This window comes from Crocuta crocuta, unplaced genomic scaffold (assembly GCF_008692635.1).
Source record: "Crocuta crocuta isolate KB4526 unplaced genomic scaffold, BGI_CrCroc_1.0 scaffold138, whole genome shotgun sequence".
Classification (NCBI taxonomy): domain Eukaryota; kingdom Metazoa; phylum Chordata; class Mammalia; order Carnivora; family Hyaenidae; genus Crocuta; species Crocuta crocuta.
This window is the reverse complement of record NW_027532585.1, coordinates 5,572,980-5,592,937: the sequence shown is the minus strand read 5'-3', so window position 1 is coordinate 5,592,937 and position 19,958 is coordinate 5,572,980. Positions and strand designations below refer to the sequence as shown.

Genomic DNA, 19,958 nt, shown 5'->3' with positions numbered 1-19,958 from the left:
GAGAGTTGTTGCATGTCTTGTCTGTGCCGGCTGATTCTACACGACTGTGGCCACGGAGTCTCCCGGCATTCGTGCCAGGTCCAGCTCTGGGATGAGGATCCTGGGTCCCACACTTACTTCTAACTTTGTGGACTGGGATCCGAAGACTGCACTTGGCACCAAGGCCAGAGGGACATGGAGGGTGCTGCAGGTCTTTTTCTGGACCTGAAACCTTGCTGTCTTTGAGCCTTGACATCACCACCTGCCTTTATATCATCACCAGGGGCCCAAAGGCTCTGTCTGTAGAAATGCAGGGAGACCCAGAGAGAAACAGAACTTACATCAGAAAGACAGAGGTGTGTGCTGCCCGACACGTTGGATTTCAGCTTCTGTGCCTGAAGAAAAATAAACACACACATACACACATAAAATCACTCATCTATAGTATGGAATAATAATTACTGATGATCCAGTCAGTTTTCTACAGCCAGGCCATTGATAGAAATATGTGAGGCACAACTGTGAGCCCATATATAATTTAAAATTTTCCAGTAACCACATAAGTAAAGAGATAAAGCTAAAGATAATTGTAACAATATATTTTATTTAACCCAACATATTATCATTTCAACACGTAATCAATATAAAAAGTTATTAATGACATACTTTACATTTCTTTTTCATACTAAGTCTTCAAAATCAAGTGTCTTTGATGCAGCACATCTATTTCAGGCCTGCCCCATTTCAAAGGCTCAGTAGCTACCTGTGGTCCCTAGTAAGGACAGCACAAGGCTAGGTTACTAAAGGCAAAGTTTCGAAGACATTCATATTTGGAACTCATTTATATCTCTGAACGTTAATTTTTGGCAAGTGCCTTCGAGGTAAAGATGTGGCAATAAAAATTCCCATTCGTTAGAAATACACAGATACATCTCCCTGCGGCTTTTCTGTCCATCAGTCTATTCTTCGCTTCAATCAACAAACACAGAGCTATTTTCAGGTTATACAAGAGCAAAAGGGTGTAGTCCCTGGGCTCATGGGGCTGCTCACTAGTTGAGTCAACCACTCACTGCTTGGGAGTGACGACACAGGGCAGGGACTCTGACAGACGGGTCCCCTGGAGGAACAGTACAGGGCACCACAGATCCCGATGCCGCACTCCTAAAACTGCCTCCAGGCAGTGGTGAGGGGGCTGAGCCTTGAAGGCGTTTAAGCTCCCTGTCTCCTCGCACTGGAGAAAAGTCCCCATTGAGCTTCCACCACAGAACTGAGTTAAAGGAAAAGGCCCCATCGCTCAGTTACAGTGAGAACTGCTGACCCAGTTTTGTAAAGGAAAACAGAGTGCAGTGAAGTTAAGTGACTGTTCCAAGGTCACAGAGTAATTTACTGGTAGAGACAGGATACAGACCGCGTCTCTCAATCTCTTGAAAGCAAATGTGCTCTTTCTTCCCTTATGGTGTTTCTGGTATCTTTGACTCTTCATGTTCTATCTGCCTCCACATCCACATGAGGAACTCCTCCCATGCCCCCCCGTCCCGCCAAATAGGAGTCTGATGGCACCAAAAACAGAGAGCTCATGTGCCGACAGGATGGCCCTGGTTAAGCACCACACTTGAATCACGGAGCGTCTGGGCAACCAGCTCTGGGTGAATGGCACTGGCGGGCTGCCCTGTTGCAGGAAGACATTTGCAACTCCTTGAAGACATGCTAGGTTGCTGATGGCACGTTCACCCAAGGAGTAATTTACTGACCATAACGCTCCTTGGAAAGCATCGTAATCTTTACCTATATTTGCATATGCCAGCTGTGAATATGAAATAGAAACCTTTAAACAGGCATCAAGAATAAGACACTGTGAAGCATCCCCAGGCTGTTCAAAGGTCACTAAATGTTATATATAAGAAGATCAGAGGAGAAGTTGGAAGAGCAATTGAACCTTACTCAAAAGCCTACTTGTAATATGTAGTAATAGCAAATCTGGTCCATTGCAATGTCACCTACAGAGAATAATGTATAGAACTTTACATGTTTTATTTCTGTTCGAGATTGGAATTGTGCCCAGATACCAAAATGGTCTTAAAACATCACATTCTCTTTTTTCCTTGCCTGAGCATAATCTACAAAAGACATAAACCCTTGCTAAGGGCCTTTGCATAACTAAGAAGTTCACTAAAATGTGCAGAGAAGGCAGCCTGACTTCTAGTCTGGAACACATTATACCTTCAAATTGTTTCTGTGCTGTAGTCATAGCTAAATTATGCCTCAGTGTCCTACACCACAGCCCTCTAAGTCCTTTATTTTTTTTAATTTTTAAATGTTTTATTTATTTTTGAAAGAGAGAGAGAGAGAAAGCATGAGCAGGGGAGGGTCAGAGAGAGAGGGAGATACCAAATCCGAAGACAGGCTCCAGGCTCTGAGTTAGCTGTCAGCACAGAGCCCAATGTGGGGCTCGAACCCACAAACCGCGAGATCATGAGCTGAGCCAAAGTCAGATGCTTAACTGACTGAGCCACCCAGGTGTCCCTGAACAGCCCTCTAAGTTCTAAGGGTTGGATGGGTCTCCTTCCTACTTTATTCCTTATGATTAGCACCAGTAGGTAGCGTTTTACACATTACATATACAATCTGAGGTACCCATTAGCTAGACTTAAGTCATTTCAGGAACATGTTAAAATACTACTATAATGCCCATTGTTATTAAATACAGTAAAACCTTGGGTTGTGAGTAACTTGTTCTGTGAGTGTTCTGCGAGACAAGCAAACATTTCCAATAAACTTTAACCTGATACATGGGTGATGTCTTCCAGTACAAGTAGTACATGATGGCAAATGTCACATGATCACAACTGAGCCAATGGTTCTTGAAGTTTGCTTTGATATATGAGTGCTTTGGATTATAGGCATATTTCCAGAATGAATTATGCTCACAAACCAAGGTTTTACTGTATTTGTAAAGGCGCTTCTACCAATGGATAAGGAAAGTCTTCTGTCTAAACAGATTTTCTTAGGTGGACTCTAGATCTGCATAGATAGGTTTCTGACCCTCATTGGTCATTGAGGGTTTCACACTGCATATAGGCTTATAGGTTTGCAGGCTCTTGCCTTACATCTGGAAATAGCTGGGATAACGGCTCAGTCACAGAGAAAAATGCCTTGAGACCAGCTCCAGGTCTATGAAGCCTCTGTGTTCTTCTTTCCCCAAAGCTGACATATTGTTGGCCTCTATCTAAAGGAAATGGTCAACATGAGGTCTTGTCACCCAGTAGCCCCACACTAAAAGTGGAGGCAGCATCTCAAAGCTCATCTTGCCTTGAAGACCATTCTTGTTAGCATAACTGAGTAACCTTCAAAGTACAGGTAATAATGTGCACCCAGACCACTGCAGATGTTCTGAGAAAACGCCTTCTCTCCCATTAAGTACCTTCCCAACCCACAGAAGCACTTAGCACTCCAGAGGCTTAGAAGTGCATGCACACAGGCCTTTAGATACTCTGCTTACATGGTGTATGAACACAGCTTCCCACTGTGTTCCCACTGCAGAGGCTGAGCTGAACATCCCTGGAGTTCTATCTAAACCTCATGTGGACCGCAGGAAAGTCTCGGAATCTGATTACAGGGTGAAGGACAAACGTTACCATTATTGGAATGGCAGGTGGCTTCTGGGTAATAGAATCAAAAGATTACACGTAGACATGGGATTTTTTTTTTCCAATCCCACAGCACACCTAATGTGTATATGACAAGATGAAGGACAGTGGGTCTGCTGCCTAGACTGTCCAGCATCAGGTACAGGTGAGCACTGCCACACTGGGTGCCTGGTGCCTTTAAAGGTTAGTAAACTGCAGATGGAGGGGGCAGAGCCTGGGAGTTTAAACCCATGTACGTCTAGCTCATTGCATGCTTGCAAATCCTGTGTGCAATCCTAACCCCTCCATTGGCCCTGAGGTCAGAAATCTAAGAAGCAGATCCAGAGTCCACTTAAGAAAATCCAGCTCCTAAGGCCCATTTTAGAAGACTGAGCAACCTGTTATTTCCACATTTTAAAGGCTTTTATCCTGGGCATTTTTGGAAACATCATTAAGCTATCATCGTCTTGCTAGTCAGGTATGGTAAATGAGAACATAAAATTAAAGGGTGGCTCCCACCTTCCACTATTGTCAAGAGTGCTTACATACTTTAAACACTGTGTCTCAGTGATAAAAACTGGGATCGTCCCAGAGGAAAAACCAAAACAAAACAAGAAAATTTAAAAAAAACAAAAACTCATAACAAAACTTCTGAGACTCTGTAAGGTATGAGGGAAGTTAGAACCTTACTTACTTTTTTAAAAAGAGTACATTTTACTGCTGAGTTCTGAACTGGTAAAAGTAAGGGTGTAATCATGAAAGTTCTGGCTCAAGGTCCTGTCTGTGGGCCCAGCAGCCCCGCGCATCAACGGCATCTGCAATTACCCAACCCAGACAGTGGCCAGCCTGGACCTATATAGACACTCAACCTTACAGTGTGGCCATAAAATATGACATCTCTTTAAAAAAAAGAGAGAAGGATAAAGAAGAGAAGAGAGTGGATTTTACTGTTCTAAAAGTCAATTTTAACCAGTGTTACAGAATGCTGAAAAATGAATTATTTTTATTTTTTTATTTCTGAGATAGAGAGAGAGAGAGAGCGTGAACAGGGGAAGGGACNATAAAGAAGAGAAGAGAGTGGATTTTACTGTTCTAAAAGTCAATTTTAACCAGTGTTACAGAATGCTGAAAAATGAATTATTATTATTTTTTTATTTCTGAGATAGAGAGAGAGAGAGAGTGTGAACAGGGGAAGGGACAGAGAGAGAGGGAGACACAGAATCTGAAGCAGGCTCCAGGCTCTGAGCTGTCAGCACAGAGCCCGACACGGGGCTCGAACCCACGAACTGTGAGATCATGACCTGAGCCGAAGTCGGACGTTTAACCGACTGAGCCACCCAGGTGCCCCTGAAAAATGAATTATTTAATCTCTTTTATGAAAAACTGTTGCTTTGCAGCTAATTCTTACTTTTGCAGTTATGGAGGAAGCCACCTGACTCTGAGTTGGGGGGAAACAGCACTACTAAAACACAGTACCACAGGGTTTTCACCTGGCAAAGGGGGAGATGAGAGGGATATTGGCGAAGCCTGTGTCCAACCCAGTAGCCTTGCTGTCATTCTGGAAAACTAGGGAACTTGTATTTAGGCACTTCGTAATAAGCCTTGTCCCTCCACCTGTGTTATAAAACTGTCACTGGCAGTAGTCCGCTAGTCCAGGCACGTCGGGTAATAGAATTCCCATGGCACTATAATTGCGGGGCCAGACCTCGCCAGTCCCTGGCACCAGAGGGTTAATAAATGCATTAGATGCTGTTAACCTCTGTACCTGGAGTCAGAATGATGACGCTCTGGCTTTTTACCCCAGTGATTAACATTTGGAAAGCCTGCCATGGTGCCAATGTCCTTCCTGCTCAGAATGCACAGACAGTCAGGCCACTCAGCACCCCGGGTCCAACCCCACCCCTCAGTCACTGCACACACACGCCGAGCTCTGCCCACAGGAGGCTCTCCTGGAGCCTGGGGATGAGGGAGGCTTTGGAGCGGCACACTTGCTCTGTTTATGGAATCAGAGACTTAAAAGCACACCAACTCGGAGCCTGGCCTTTGCTGCCCCAGAACTCCGTTTCTGTAGAGAAGCCAGTGTTTCATCTCAGGTTTTTAGGCAGCTGTCAGCCAGCAGGGTATGGAACATTTCTCTACTCTCCTCCACGCATAAGGAGAGCCAATTTCTGCTCTACCCCCAGAAAATAAAACCAGAGGAAGTTGCCCAATCCAATAGCAACAGACTGTCCGGGCTGCAGCCAAATGGTCATAATTAATGATGCTTCTGGTTCTTTTCTCCCTTGCTTTACTGATTAGAGAGATTTGCTATATTAGGAACCTGTTTGCTTAATGACAGAATACAAGCAATAAACAGAGAAATACACAGACTGTAAAATGCAATCAACTTCGCTCTCCAGCACTCACTAAGTACCTAGCTGCATCTATCACACTTGTCAATACCAGTTTATTAGCATATGAGTCTCTTCTGCAGCATAAATTGGTCCATTGCTAGGGGAAACCATTGCATGAGTTCTTCCTGAAACAGCCATTTCTCAATTTAAATCTACACATCTTATGTCCTCAAGTAGGACAAAACATAGGAAGAAGGATGTGCACATAGTTCTGAAAGTTAACTGAGCAGAGGAACCTGCTTCAGAGTCTGCATTTTTACATTGCATTAAAACAAAACAAAAGAAAAACAAAACAAACAAACAAAAAAAAACAAAAACCAAACCAAACCAAAAAACGGGCACCTGGTTAGCTTGGTTGATTAAGCATCGACTTTGGCTCAGGTCATGATCTCACAGTTTGTAGGTTCAAACCCTGCATTGGGTTCTATGCTCACAGCTCAGATCCTGGAGCCTCCTTTAGATTCTGCATCTCCCTCTCTCTGTGCCCCTCCCTTCGTATGCTCTGTCTCTCAAAAAAGAATAAATGTTTAAAAAAAAAAAACCCAGACTCTTCTGACTACAGACTCTCATGGGCAGCACTTACTATATAGCAATTCTATTGTGCACTTGATATACACTGGTCCAAATTAATTTCTACACAACAAAAGACAAAAGGAGCTGCCTATGAAGTGAATCTAAGCTAAGTAATGGCGGTCTGTTCAGTGCCCCATAGTAGCACAGTCTTTTCAGCTTTTTGGATTTTGCCTGTTGGATTTGCAGGAGCCTGGGGAGGTTTTAACTGCTGGTCTGGTCACAAGTCGTTGGCCAGACTTTCCAAAATCCCTGCCACTGTCTGTTTTGAAGCTCACCTTCCTACTGATTTGCTTTTCCTAGAAACTTGGTAACAACCACTCGCAACCACTGGTCTGAATAATGTGCAGCTGCGTAAAACAAGTGGACACATAAATAAGACTTGCTCAGAGCCCCTGGGCTTGGATGTTTGTCTTCTAATGTCCGTGCTCCACAGGCAAGGGGTCCACTTCCTTTCCAAGCTGATTTTTGGCAGCCCCGTGGACCCTGGCACGGCTGGGGGAGGGTATGAGAGGCTGTGAGGAGGGCAGGGGTGAGACGGGGCAAGTGTCCTTCTATGAAGGGGTGATGTTAATCCTCGGGAGGCGTCTCTACTCACTCCCTGCAACACACTGTGTCTGAACTGAACCTCAGCCAGAAGGCTTTCATTACTTTAAGTTCCAAGAAAGCCTTATAAAGATATTTCACTCAGCACAGGTTTAGGAAGGCCCACTGATGCCAAGTTTCGTTAGTCTGGTATGCTCTGGGCAGGTTGAGCCTGGTTGGAAGATGGGGGTGGGGAAAAGGCTTTGGAGGCCTGAAGTCATGCTTCCCTACCCAGAAGAAGGGTAGGCTCAGATCCTGGTTGGTTGGGCTGTACAGACAAGGCCCCCAAAGTCAGGGCAGTGGGCTGAAATGAGGCCAGATTGAGGGGCTGGGGGATGGGGCGTGTCGTAGCCTTGAATGAGACGTGGATTCATGTTCTAGAGTCCAGCAGGTCTTGGATTCCTGGCACTTGGGGGGCATTCCAAGTTTAACTGCGCAATTTAGGTTAAGCTTAGGGCCAAGTGTAGAGGAGAAACCCTCTTACCTGACAGGTTTGGGGACTGTGCCCATAGATTATTGGTTAATTGAGAAATTAAGTTAAGGGTAAAATAATTAAATTACTCAAAAATTACACATTTGTATAAAACTTTATTTCAAAGCTCCTTTTAAAAAAATAATTGTGATAAGGACACTTAACATGAGATCTATTCTCTTAACAAAATTTCAAGTGTGCAACACTGTACTGCTGCTAACTCTCGGCACAATGTTGTACAACAGACCTCGAGAACCTATGCATCTTGCTTAACTGAAACTGGACACCCACCAAACAACAACTTCCTGTTTCCACTCCCCCGACGCTGGCAACCACCACTCCATTCCCTGCTTCCGTGAGTCTGAGTGTCTTAGATATTTTACATAACTGGAATCCTACAGTATTTGTCTTTCTGTGACTGGCTTATTTCACTTAGTATAATGTCCTTGAGATTCATTCACCATGTTGCATATTGCATTAGAATTTACTTCCTTTTTGGAGGCTGAATAATATTTCATTGTACGTATTACATCAAATATTCTAATTTCAAATCTGAATGTTCATCATTTATTGAGTTTTGGATACATGACCCAGCCACCTTCTTTAAGAAAGCTTTTTAGGGGTGCCTGGGTGGCTCAGTCAGTTAAATGTCCAACTCTTGGTTTTGGCTCAGGTTATGATCTCATGGTGGTAGACTGAGCCCTGTGTTGGGCTCTGTGCTGACAGTGTGGAGCCTGCTTGGGATTCTCTCTCTCCTCTCACTCTGCCCCTCCCTCTCTGGTGTGTGCGTGCTCTCTCTCCCTCTTCCTCTCAAAATAAATAAATAAATAAATAAATAAATAAATAAATAAATATTTTGGGGGAAAAAACAGTTTTTTAAAGAAAGAGTTTGCTGATTGGAGTTCCCTGGCTGACGTTCTACATAAGCCACACCTAGAATTAATGTATGGTCTATAATTTTGGGTTTCAGTTTCTTTAAAATGGGAGTGACATTTATTTGATTCAGAGGAATCTCAGTGCAGAATCTTTTTACATTTTTATAATTCTTCTCAGTCTTTTATAATTTTGTCTCATCCACACCTAATCCAAAGGCATTTCTAAAAAAAAAGAAGAAGAAGAAGGATTTGGCTTTTTCAAGGTATTCCACTTAGTTTTCATGGAAACAATTACGCTTTCTTTTGTGTTCCTATTTCAATCCTTCATGGAATAGTGAATTAAATTATGTAAGCAAAATACCAAAATAAAAGAGCACAAAATGGTTCGAGAACACATGTGCCTGACTCTTTTAAGCCTGCCTCTCAAATGGAGAGAGCAAGGGCAGAAGTGGGCAGGTGGATGGAGGCCACCAGCTTGGCTCATGCAGTCTGTTTTGGGCGTTAGGTGTTTACAAAAGAATGGAGAGGTTGGCTTCTGTGATGAGCTGGTTACATGAGGCTCAGTTAAGAGAACCTCTACTATGGCTTAGAATTTGCTCCTGGTACCGGCTTGATTGATAAAGTAGGATGCAATGAACACAGGTTAGAAAGGTCCTAGTCTTGGCTTTTCAACCATCAGCTTTAATTATAATAATCCCTGTCCCGCTGCTTTCCTCACAGAGTTGTTCTGAGAATCAAATGTGAAGGTGGAAGTGTCTGAAAACCTCAGGGTGCTGTTGATGGTTGCTTTAGCCTCCCTGTGTCTAGGCTAGCGCTCTTGGATTGGGGCAGAGGGTGGAGAAATGCAAAAGCTCAAGCTAATTTGGCTTGCAAACATGATATTGAATGATCTTCTGTGATCCCTTGGATTTAAAAATGAATGCAATGAAACAGATACAGTCCAGCAAGATATATCAACAGTCCTCCATTAGCTAAGCAGTCCCTCGGGCTTGCCCGTCAGTCTCCAGCGCGCCATAAAAAGGATGCCGCCGCCCTGCACTTGTAATTCAACACTAATGGCAAGATGGCCAGCAGCGCGGGGTGCAGACACTGTCTACAGCAGGGGGATTCATGTGGCATTCGAGCTGGCCTTTCTTCTGTCCGTACATCACAGGATCATCTTGGATCCATTTTGCTTTTCCCTGAGTTGGGGCAAACACAGGTCGCAAACTACACCAGAGAACTGTGTTTTCCTTCATGGCTAACTTGTTTGATTGGTAAAATATTCAGACAAGAAGCAATTACAACCTGTATTTTAGAAAATTATGCCCAATTAACAGTAAGATGATGCCAAACAATGTGTGAAAGACATTTTGGTTTGGGGTAGGGGAGGCGTTTTGTATAGCAAACATTCAAGCGAGAATGGTATAAAGGCAACTAGGGGGATGGCCCTAAAATGAAACATTTGTTTTCTCAGATGTGCAGTCGGAAATGCAAATGTGCAAGAGCAACAGAAAAGATTCATTGTGGTCTCAGATGAGAAGTGCATGAAGCCTGTCTCATCAGACACGTATCCTCATGGCCATCAGATAATATTTATTAAGCCTCTCATTCTCCTGTGCATTTATGTGCAGCTGAGTGCGGCCCCATAATGGATCTGTGACTTATGGTGGTAACTAAGGTTTGATATAAAACGCCCTGGTCTGCAGACATAACCGACCCTGGGCGTTAGTTCACCCTCTGTTCGGAAGATGGAGTACCCTGGGCGCTGTAGAAAACCAGGTGAACGCAACAATTTTAAAAACTTGAAGAGAAAAATGTGCTCTTTGCACACAGAGAAAAACAGATAATTGAGGAAAACCAAGGAGACTAACAGTGATACGGTGACAGTTACCATTTATGACGGCCCCCTCTGATAATGACCCCATCTGTACTTCACTGAACATTCCCAACCACTCACACAACTTTCTGAGGGGGGCTCTCCCCTTTGCACAGATCAGGAACCAAGGGCTCTGAGAGGCTGGGACTTGCCAAGTTTTGCAGCCTGGAGCGTCTGCACTGAGAAGTCATCTGTTTGACTTCAATCCCCTTGACTCCAAAACCCACATATATGGACTCCACACTGGACATGGCACACATGATCTCCCATAACCCTCAGATCAACCCATATAAGTGGTTCTTCCTATCCCACCGACAGCTGAGAAGAGGCTCAGAGAAGCAGTAATAAGCCTGGGGTTATCCATGCTGCCTAGGAGAATACAGCAATAGCCAGCCCCTCCCCTCTCCTCGGGGAAAACTGCAATGTCTACTCAGAGCCCACCCTCCTGAGCTTCCCTTCCAGACAGCCCTGTCCATGGTATGACTCCTCTTGCTCTCTGAACAGGAGGGGTCCAAGAGAGGGGAGCCTTTGGTTGAACCTTGCAGGAGAACCAGAACCATTTTCCTCCCACGCATGAACTCCATGGCTCAAACACAAGGCAGAGCCTATTATTCAGGGAGGCATGGTTGGTTAGAAGTCCTAAGGATAAAAGGTCAGTAGGGGATACAAGAAATTGGATTTATTTATAGTATGTGATCTAAGTGTACTCAGAGGTATTCTCATAGGTTACCCAGAACAGGAGAGCATATTTATGGCCAAGATGGTGCAGACATCCTATTCCTTTTTATTAAGCATGTTTATTACCCGGCAATTGGGTTAAGCAATTGTCCAAATGCTGAATTACTGTCCCTCTGATGGGCCAGCCTCACTGCCCTTTAAACCACAGGTGCAAGTGGCCTAATGGCTCATCCTAGAATGCCCTGAGGGGGCTTAGTTTTCTCAAACCCATCCTTAAGTTATTATTCCCATTTTTTGACAAAAGCAGTAGGAGAAGACATCATTAGTGGGTGATCATAAAAAATAGGTTCAACTTGGGGCGCCTGGGTGCCTCAGTCAGTGAAGCGTCCGACTTCGGTTCAGGTTATGACTTCACCACTCTTGAGTTTGAGCTCCGCATAGGGCTCTGTGCTGACAGCTCAGAGCCTGGAGCTGCTTCGGATTCTGTGTCTCCCTCTTTCTCTGCCCCTCTCCTGCTCACGCTGTGCTCAGTCTATCACTCTCAAATAAATAAAACATTTTTTAAAAAGTACAAACGTAGTTCAACTTGAGGCTGCCTCACTTTTGTAGGGTACACACCCTGTATGATGCCCAAGTTCATGTCCCCCCAAAATTGTGGGGTAAAGGTCACCAAATGTCCCCTTAGCACAGGCTCCTTCTGTCTCATGCTCAGCACACACCAACCAGGAGTATCAAATGATGATAAAAACAGTTACTGCGCTGAACTGGAGGCTCAGTACTACGCTGGAGAATTTCAATTTGTTTAATTATTACAACCCTCCTAGGCAGTAGTGCTCATTATTCCCATATTATAGACAATGAACCCAAGGATTAAGGACATGAAATTACTCTCCACTGAAGTCCACAGGAAGGTTTGATTCTACAATAGCAAGAAGCCTGACCCTTCCGTGCTGTTTATTATTAAGCACAACCCCTTTTTCTTACAAACAAACAGACAAAAAAAGAAACAACTTTGAGAACTAACCATACTTCTGTTGACCTATTGTCTGCATGAGCCCTTCCTTGTCAAGCATGGGCACACTCAGTGCTTGAGTTATATTATCTCAATGCGAGCTTGGATTTGGAGTAAACTGAATGATGCTATTGCCTGTGCTCTCCATAGGACTTCAGAATCACTAAGGGCTACCCTCAGCTCCTTATAACCTAGGGGGTGCCATGTGCCTGGCAGGAATAGGTGCACACAATAGCTGATGCCTGGAGCGAGTGCCTGCCTCAGGACAGCAAGAATGCCTTCCAGCTGTGGTACCTGTGGTATCGTTGCTGTGATGGCTGTGATCTGGGAAAGAATACTCCGATGCCACTGGGACAGACAGCCCTAAGTCGTTCCCAAGCAGCACCAAATTTCAGCTAGAAGCTTTCTGGAGCTGACCATGAAGGGTGGGGCTACCAGAGAACAGAGTGAGAAGCGGGGAAAGGGAGACCCCCAACATTTCAGGGCGATGAGAGAAAGGTTACCACGGCAGGGGACCTCTCTCCTGCTTACTTATCAGGTGGACAGTTCAGAGTCAGCCTCCCTGCCATTCACACCACAGTCACTGCTGCTAATAACACAAAGTAGAAATGGCCTGTGAGCCCCAAGTCCATGGACTGCGCCCTAGCCAGGAAGGAGCCCAGCCACATGGATGTCCTCTGGCTGTTGCTACCTCTCCGCGAGTGCAACACGGCTCCGAACCGGAGCTGGTACACCCAAGAATCACTGCACCCAAAAGTCCTGGGTCCATGTTGCCAAGATGTACTCCATGGAAACTGGGTTTGTGTACCTGGTGCAGAGCCTCCTCTTTTATTGATGTTACTTGTCTGAGAATATAACCCTGGAAAATCCCAAAATATAACAACATGAACTATAATTCCAATGACAACATGAATTAGTGCCTTTTCTGCAGTGTTATATGCTAACACTTTTATTGCTCATAATAATAATATACAATTATATTATAATGTAGGATTCCCCATTTTGCCACTCGATCACAGAATGAAGTATGGGCTCTCTGGAGGCATTACTAAGGGACTTTATTAAAGTTAGGAGCTGGGGTGAAGCATGGGATTAAGGGGTCATCAGTAAAACACAGAACCTTCTCAAGAGAGAACCAATTTACTCCCTGTTTCTGATGAAGCTCCTCTTAGCTGCTGTCCACCTGGTGCTGGGCAAATGGGCTTATTCTGGATAGAGGAGATTAGGGATAAAAGTTTTTTTTTAAAAGAGAAAAAATATATAACTCTGAGATACTACACTGTGTGTGCTTAATTTGGAAGGCTTTGTGGTTGAGAAAAATAGATGCCATGATCTGCCTTTGTTGAAAAGGTGACATCTGGGTTCATTAAAGGGGTACGTTAGATTTTGATAAAGGCTATTTTTCTTAGTCATTAAATTGGTTTTTAGGAACCTTATACTCTCCTTCATTTGAACAATTATTAAACTATAAAATAAAATTGCACAATTGCTAAAACCGTAATCTGAAATTTTACAGCCAGCTATAAAACGCTATATTATTAAACTATACTGAAGATGCTCAAGCCCATTACAACTTTTTAAATGAATTATAAAACCCTTTACTGCTGATAAAATAATCTTAAATTACTGTACTGTGTATTCTAACAATATGTTGAACCCAAGTTTGCTACAATGCAAACGTGCCAATCACAAAAACTCATTGTTTTGAATTAAATTTGCAAAAGCTCGGGGTGCCTGAGTGGCTCAGTTGGTTAAGCGTCCGACTTCGGCTCAGGTCACGATCTCCTTGTTCCTGAGTTTGAGCCCCGCATTGGGCTCTGTGCTGACAGCTCACAGCCTGGAGCCTGCTCTGGATTCTGTATTTCCATCTCTCTCTGCTCCTCCCCTGCTCAGGCTCTGTCTCTGCCTCTCTCAAGAATAAATGAATATTAAATTTTTTTTTTTTTTAATTTGTAGAAGCTCACAACTGATGGCAAGAGCTCCTCCAAGCAAAGCAGAGAGCCAACGTTTGCAGGCTGGGCGGGGCGGCCTTTCCGCCTGACAAGGGGCCTTCTCCATGTTCCTTTCATCACAGGAGCAGCCGGGAGTGAGTCTCTCACATTCAAAGGCTACACAAGAGATACTTAGCAGAAGCCTGTGCACTGTGGGAAGACTCGTGGCAAGAGTAATTTTTTCCATTTAAATTCACTCCATAAATTGAGATTTTTTTAAATGTCAAATATTTACTTATCACCTCCTTTAAGACATATGTTATGAATGAATGGTGTCCCCCCAAAATTTGTACGTTGAAGCCCTATTCCCCAGGTCCTCAGAATGTGACTAGATTTGGAGACAGATCTTTAAAGAAGTGATTAAGTTCTAATGAAGTTGTTGGGGTGGGCTCAACTCCACCCTAACTGGTATTCTTTATTTTTTTTAAGTTTATTTATTATTTTTATTTTGAGAGAGAGAGACAGAGAGAACAAGCAGGGGAGAGGCAGAGAGAGAGAACGAGTCCCAAGCAGGCTCTGTACCCTCAGCATGGAGCCCTACCCATGGCTCAAACCCAAAAACCACAAGATCATGACCTGAGCTGAAACCATGAGTTGGACGCTTCACAAACTGAGCCACCCAGCCTCCCCACACCCTAACAGGTGCTCTTTGAAGAAGAGGAGATTTGGACGCACAGAACGACACTGGGGACACGCACACATAGGCCAAGTCAATGTAAAGATGCAGCGAGAACACAGCCATGTGCAAGCCGAGCAGAAGACCTCAGGAGAACCTGAACCTCGATCTCGGATTTCCACCCTCCAGAACTGTGAGGAAGCACCTGTAGTTGTGGAAGCCCCCAGTCTGTGGTGCTTTGCTGTAGGGGCCCAAGCATGCTGATAGAATGTACACAACTGCCCTCTGGGGTACGGGCAACATGCGCACCCACCTACAAGAAATCCTGACCCCCAAGATGAAATTCCTGTTGTTTGGCACCAGTTATATGCTGCAAGATTCTATATCCCATGGGGTCTGAATACACAACGGAAGGTGTGCTTCAGCATGCTGTATGGCTGCCTTAATGCAGCAATACCCAATTCTTGAGTTCGGAATTCAAGCACTCTCCTGGATGAAGGGCTTGCAAAATGCTCTATAAGCAGTTATTTCGAAAACTGTTTTTACAACAGCCTCTTTCCTCCCAGGGTGAACGTGGGTGGGTTCTGGGAGGCCGTCTGCCTCTGAGCTCATCAGCTGGCACCTGCAGCCGGGAAGATTAAGTCCCAGGAGCCCACTGGCAGCCTCTCCCTGCTGGGAGCAGTGGGGCCCCAGGGCCACTTGGCAGCCTGGTCCAGAGCTCTGCAGTGAGGCTTCCAGGGGAGCCCGGGAGCGGCCTGGGTGGGAGGCCAGGAGACTTAGCACTTCTGCTAAGGGAAGACACCTCTCACAGCTCGTTTCTCCCAGAGCAGGAGAAATAAACTCTCTCTGAGCAGGAAAGCATTATTCAGAGGAAATGCTAGATGTAGCCAAGATTTGGACTTTTTTTTTTTTTTTAATGAGACCAAAACAACAGTGGGTGCCAGAAAACACTCCGTAATAAGCAGAAATGATAGAAACCTCACAAAGACCACAAACCAAAGACCACCAATAACATGCAACACCAAGGTCATTTTCTTAAACAAAAGGCTCAGGAAATGGCATCAGTGCTGCCACCGTCATTGAGATTCAGCACACGAGCCTAGGGCTCCGTGGTGACAAGTCTGGCATTGGCAGTCTGATCCTGCTCTGTTCCCACCCCTCCTGGAACTCCCCTACACTTGAAATCCACGCGTGAAGCCCAATGGGGGTTCCATATAAACGCTTTCATCCACTCTGGTGGATCTGGAAATGTCACCTGTGGGTTACTCAGCATGCTCGGTGGGTGAAAAAACATCCCCCAGAAGAACGTGAGGGTGTGGGATCCTGAAAGCCACGGGGTCCAGCAGGTACTTGGATGATGAGAACTGGGTCAAGAGCCTTAGTTAATAGTATCCACAGGTCCCACCCCAAGGGCGGTGTTGCCTTGGGGAAAATGAACTTAAATGTCCAAGCATCGGACTTTGGTGGTGAGCACAGCCCTTTTTCATTGTTCTTGCCTGGACTGCCCAGGAAAGATCTGGTCCAGTGTGGCTGTTCACTCTTCCATCTCCCTATGCTTCTTACCACGAAGGGAAACCTGAGAAGATTCTCTAATACTTCCATTTCCCTTATTGTAAAAAGGAAAGGGTGTCTTTGAAGCAGCCCTCATTTCCTGAACAGTGGTCCTCCCTCAGGGACAATTTTGCTCTCCAGGGGACATTCGGCTACATCTGGGGACATTTTTGGTTGTCACATTAGGGAAAGGTGCCACTGGCATCTAGAAGGTGGAGGCCAGGGGTGCTACTAAATATCCTACAACACAGAGGACAGCCCTCCCCCCATAACAAAGAACTGCAAGACCAAAATGTCAATAGGGCCAACGTTGAGCAAGCCCAACCTGGGGGGACTGTTCAACTCATGGCCAAGAGATCACCAAACAATCCTTATTGAAATTTCCAAGACTGGCATAGAGACGAGCAGCCCACCTCCTGCAAAGAATTCCAAAAAAGCAAATGACTTCCCATGAAGAAGCATCTGACTCTAAATCACACTGTAAAACCACCACTTTAACAAGGTCTCACCTTGTCTTACCTTTAACAAGCCTGTTGTACAGGTGCAAAGCCTTATGGGCTACCAAGACCAGAAAAGCCACAGAAAAGAGCACCCATAAAGCCATGCAAAACCCAGCCAGGCCCCCCAGGGCACTTTTCCACACCAGAAGATGAGACAGTGTGGACCAGTGAGATCCAAGTGCCGCCAAGTTCCACAAAGCTCAGAAATAATAAAGACTCGCCTAGTACCTCCCCAGAGCAGGGTGGTTCACCATAAGTACTTTACAGGTAGGATTACATTCAATCCTTGTAACATCCTAGAAGGCTCTAACACCATCATCTCCATTTCATAGATGAGGAAGTTGAGGCAAAGAGGCTAAGTCATTTGCCCAAGGAGTCATGGCTGGTAAGTGGTGAAATGAGCCCAGGTTCAAAATTTCAACTCCAGCTTTCTTATGAGGAGTTTCACCATTTGGCCCTAGAATTAAAATTAGAACCTGATTAGCTTTTGTTCCTGGTTTCTAGGAGATAGCCTCTACATTCCCAGAAGTTCTTGAGTGATAGGAGGAGCTCTGGTATTCACTGAAGCCTTTGGATCATACCTGAGTTTATGATAATGAGATTATGAGATGATTCAGAATGGGGGCTGGTCACCAGAAACACCAACTATGGGTCAAAGGGTTGGGCCTTTGAGTCATGTGAGGTCAGCCTAAACTCCTGACCTCCAGGGAGCAGTGAGGGGCAGAAGATTGCATTCAATCACATGCCCAATGGCTCAATCAGTCATGCCTATGTAATAAAACCCCAATTAAAACTCTGGTCACTTAAGCTCACCTGGTTGGTGAATGCATCAATGCGCTGGGAGGGCGATGTGTCTGCTCCCCCAGGGAGAAGGCACAAAAACTCTCTTCTGGAGACTCTCCCAGACCTCAGCCTACGTATATCTCCATTTGGCTAGTCCTGCTTTGTATCCTTTATGATAAAACTGTAATTATTATAGTGCTCGACTCGACTCGAGTTCCGAGTCGCTCGAGAGAATTGAATCCAAGGGGTCATGGGAGCCCCTGAAATTGTGGCTGGTTGGTCAGAAGTGCAGGTGGCCTGGGGATCCCTGAAGTGTCACCGGCATCTGAAGTAAGGGCAGTCTTGATGGGGACCGTGCCCCTTTACCTTTGGAGTCTGTGCTGATTCCGAGAGCCAGCGTCGAATTGAGTTGTTCTGGGGACACCAGTTGGTGTCAGGATAGGTGTCATTTCCCTTCTTTATGCCAGTTTATGAACCAGTCTGGCACCTCCATCTGCCAGATGTTCAACAAAGATCTAGGGACTGATTTTAATCTATATTGAGTGAATAACGTTATCCAGGAACAAAAAGGTAAAGTGCAGTGATTTTGGTAATATAGTGTAGCCATTTAAAACACACAGAAGGGAAAGATGCTATTTTTCCATTTCTCCTCTCCGGCTCAAGCCTCTGTGTGTCAGGCCTACTGTCTGAAAAATGGGAATAATGATAGCACCGACCTCATGAACTTACTGTGGGAATTAACTGAGTGACTATATATACTTATGATGTGCTTAGGACAGTACTCGACTCATGGGTAGAGCTTATGCCCATTAGTTTTATTAATACGCAACCATAAAAAAGGAGGTGATGCATGTTATCAAAGCAAATAGTTCTGGGTTCTGTCATATCAGATGGTTTATCCTGTTTCTCCAAGTAGAGTTGAGAGACCATTGGTATATATGGCACTACTTAGGTGGCACTGCAAACATTTTTTGTTGTTTCAATTTTAATATTTACAATTGATTTTAATGTATAGATAAGCACACTGAGTCACCTATGTTTCAGATATGTTTTTAAAAGCTTCAGATGAGTCTAAAAATGATAGTGTTGATATAAGTGAGTATATCTAGTTTAAACATAAATATTAAGCAACTAATAGCACTGGCAGAATGCAGATATGTGAAAATTCAGTCTTGGTCTCAGAGGCTAAGAGGTGGGGCTGGTTCTCAAACACTGTCTTTCCTGCAACTAAGACTGTTTCTTGTTTACAGTTATGTCCCCTCTTCCCAATGTCAGCAACCCGTTAGAGAGGTGTGCCTCCAGCAGACAGTCCCACTCTGGTACCCAGAATGGACGGAGATCTGACTATTTAAAAAACATTTTTTAAAAATATTTTATTTATTTCTGAGAGAGAGAGACAGCATGAACAGGGGAGGGTCAGAGAGAGAGGGAGACACAGAATCTGAAACAGGCTTCAGGCTCTGAGCTAGCTGTCAGCACAGAGCCGGACGTGGGGCTTGAACTCACGAACCGTGAGATCATGACCTGAGCTGAAGTCCGACGCTTAACCGACTGAATCACCTAGGCACCCCACGGAGATCTGACTATTGTCCCGGCCCCAGTCACACCACCAAGAAGCTGGCTGTTGGGATGACACTCCCAGGACACTCCTTCTGGGCATGGTGAGATGGAGTTGGGAACAGCTGTAACACCTCAAGACCTGGTCCTTTTTTTAAATTGACTTTTGGTGTCCTTTCCTCCTTGTCCTGGTGTGCCAAGAACGCCTGCACTTCACTCCTTCCTTAGGACTTTCTACAATGGCCACCTCTTAGACTCGGCAGGATATCCCTCAGTTCAAATGGTCCTTACAAATTAAGAAAGCACAATCTAAAAAGCTCTAACTCTTCTCCTCCATGGCCTCCCAGCCACTGGGAACAGCCCTTCCTTTATGGCCCGAGGGTTCAGAGTCAAAGCTCTTGCACTTCTCATCAATCACGCTAAGAGTGGTGGCCACTTACCAAGTGGACAGAGGGTTGGACAGCCATGCTGGGCCCTTTGCATCTGGGCACCAGTATTTTAATCCTCACAGCAGACCTGAGCAGCAGGTGATATTGTACAGCAGACATTCAGAGAAGGTAGGAAACATGACCCAGGTCACAGAGCAATAGCAACTGAGCCAGGGCTCTCACTCAGGTCCATCTGACCCCAAAGCTCATGTTCTTCTGGGCAAGGCAACTCCTAGGCTGTCAAGCACGGGTTAAAGAAAAGTGTCAAGGAGGTGCACGCAGGGTGGCTCTGCCCACTGGAATTGGTGAATGAGCAACCCCAGGCCCAGGGACTGGTGTGGAAATAAGCGCCTCGTCCTTGCCCCTTCCAGCTTTCTGCCCTCCCACCAACCATCCTGTGCAAAATCCCACCACCCTGGCCTTGCTCTCAAGTGCCTCTTCTCCGGTGGAAGATTAACAGGACGCCGAAGCACCCCATTGCTCT

General features: G+C 45.1%; 1 protein-coding gene across 1 annotated transcript in view; it reads right to left on the bottom strand.

Moving 5' to 3' along the window:
* GFRA1 (GDNF family receptor alpha 1) overlaps positions 1-19,958 on the bottom strand; it is a 206,645-nt gene that overhangs the window by 948 nt on the left and 185,739 nt on the right. Inside the window, exon 10 of the mRNA XM_077779525.1 lies at positions 321-374. Coding sequence (XP_077635651.1) covers positions 321-374 — 54 coding nt within the window. The remainder of the gene's footprint in view (positions 1-320; positions 375-19,958) is intronic.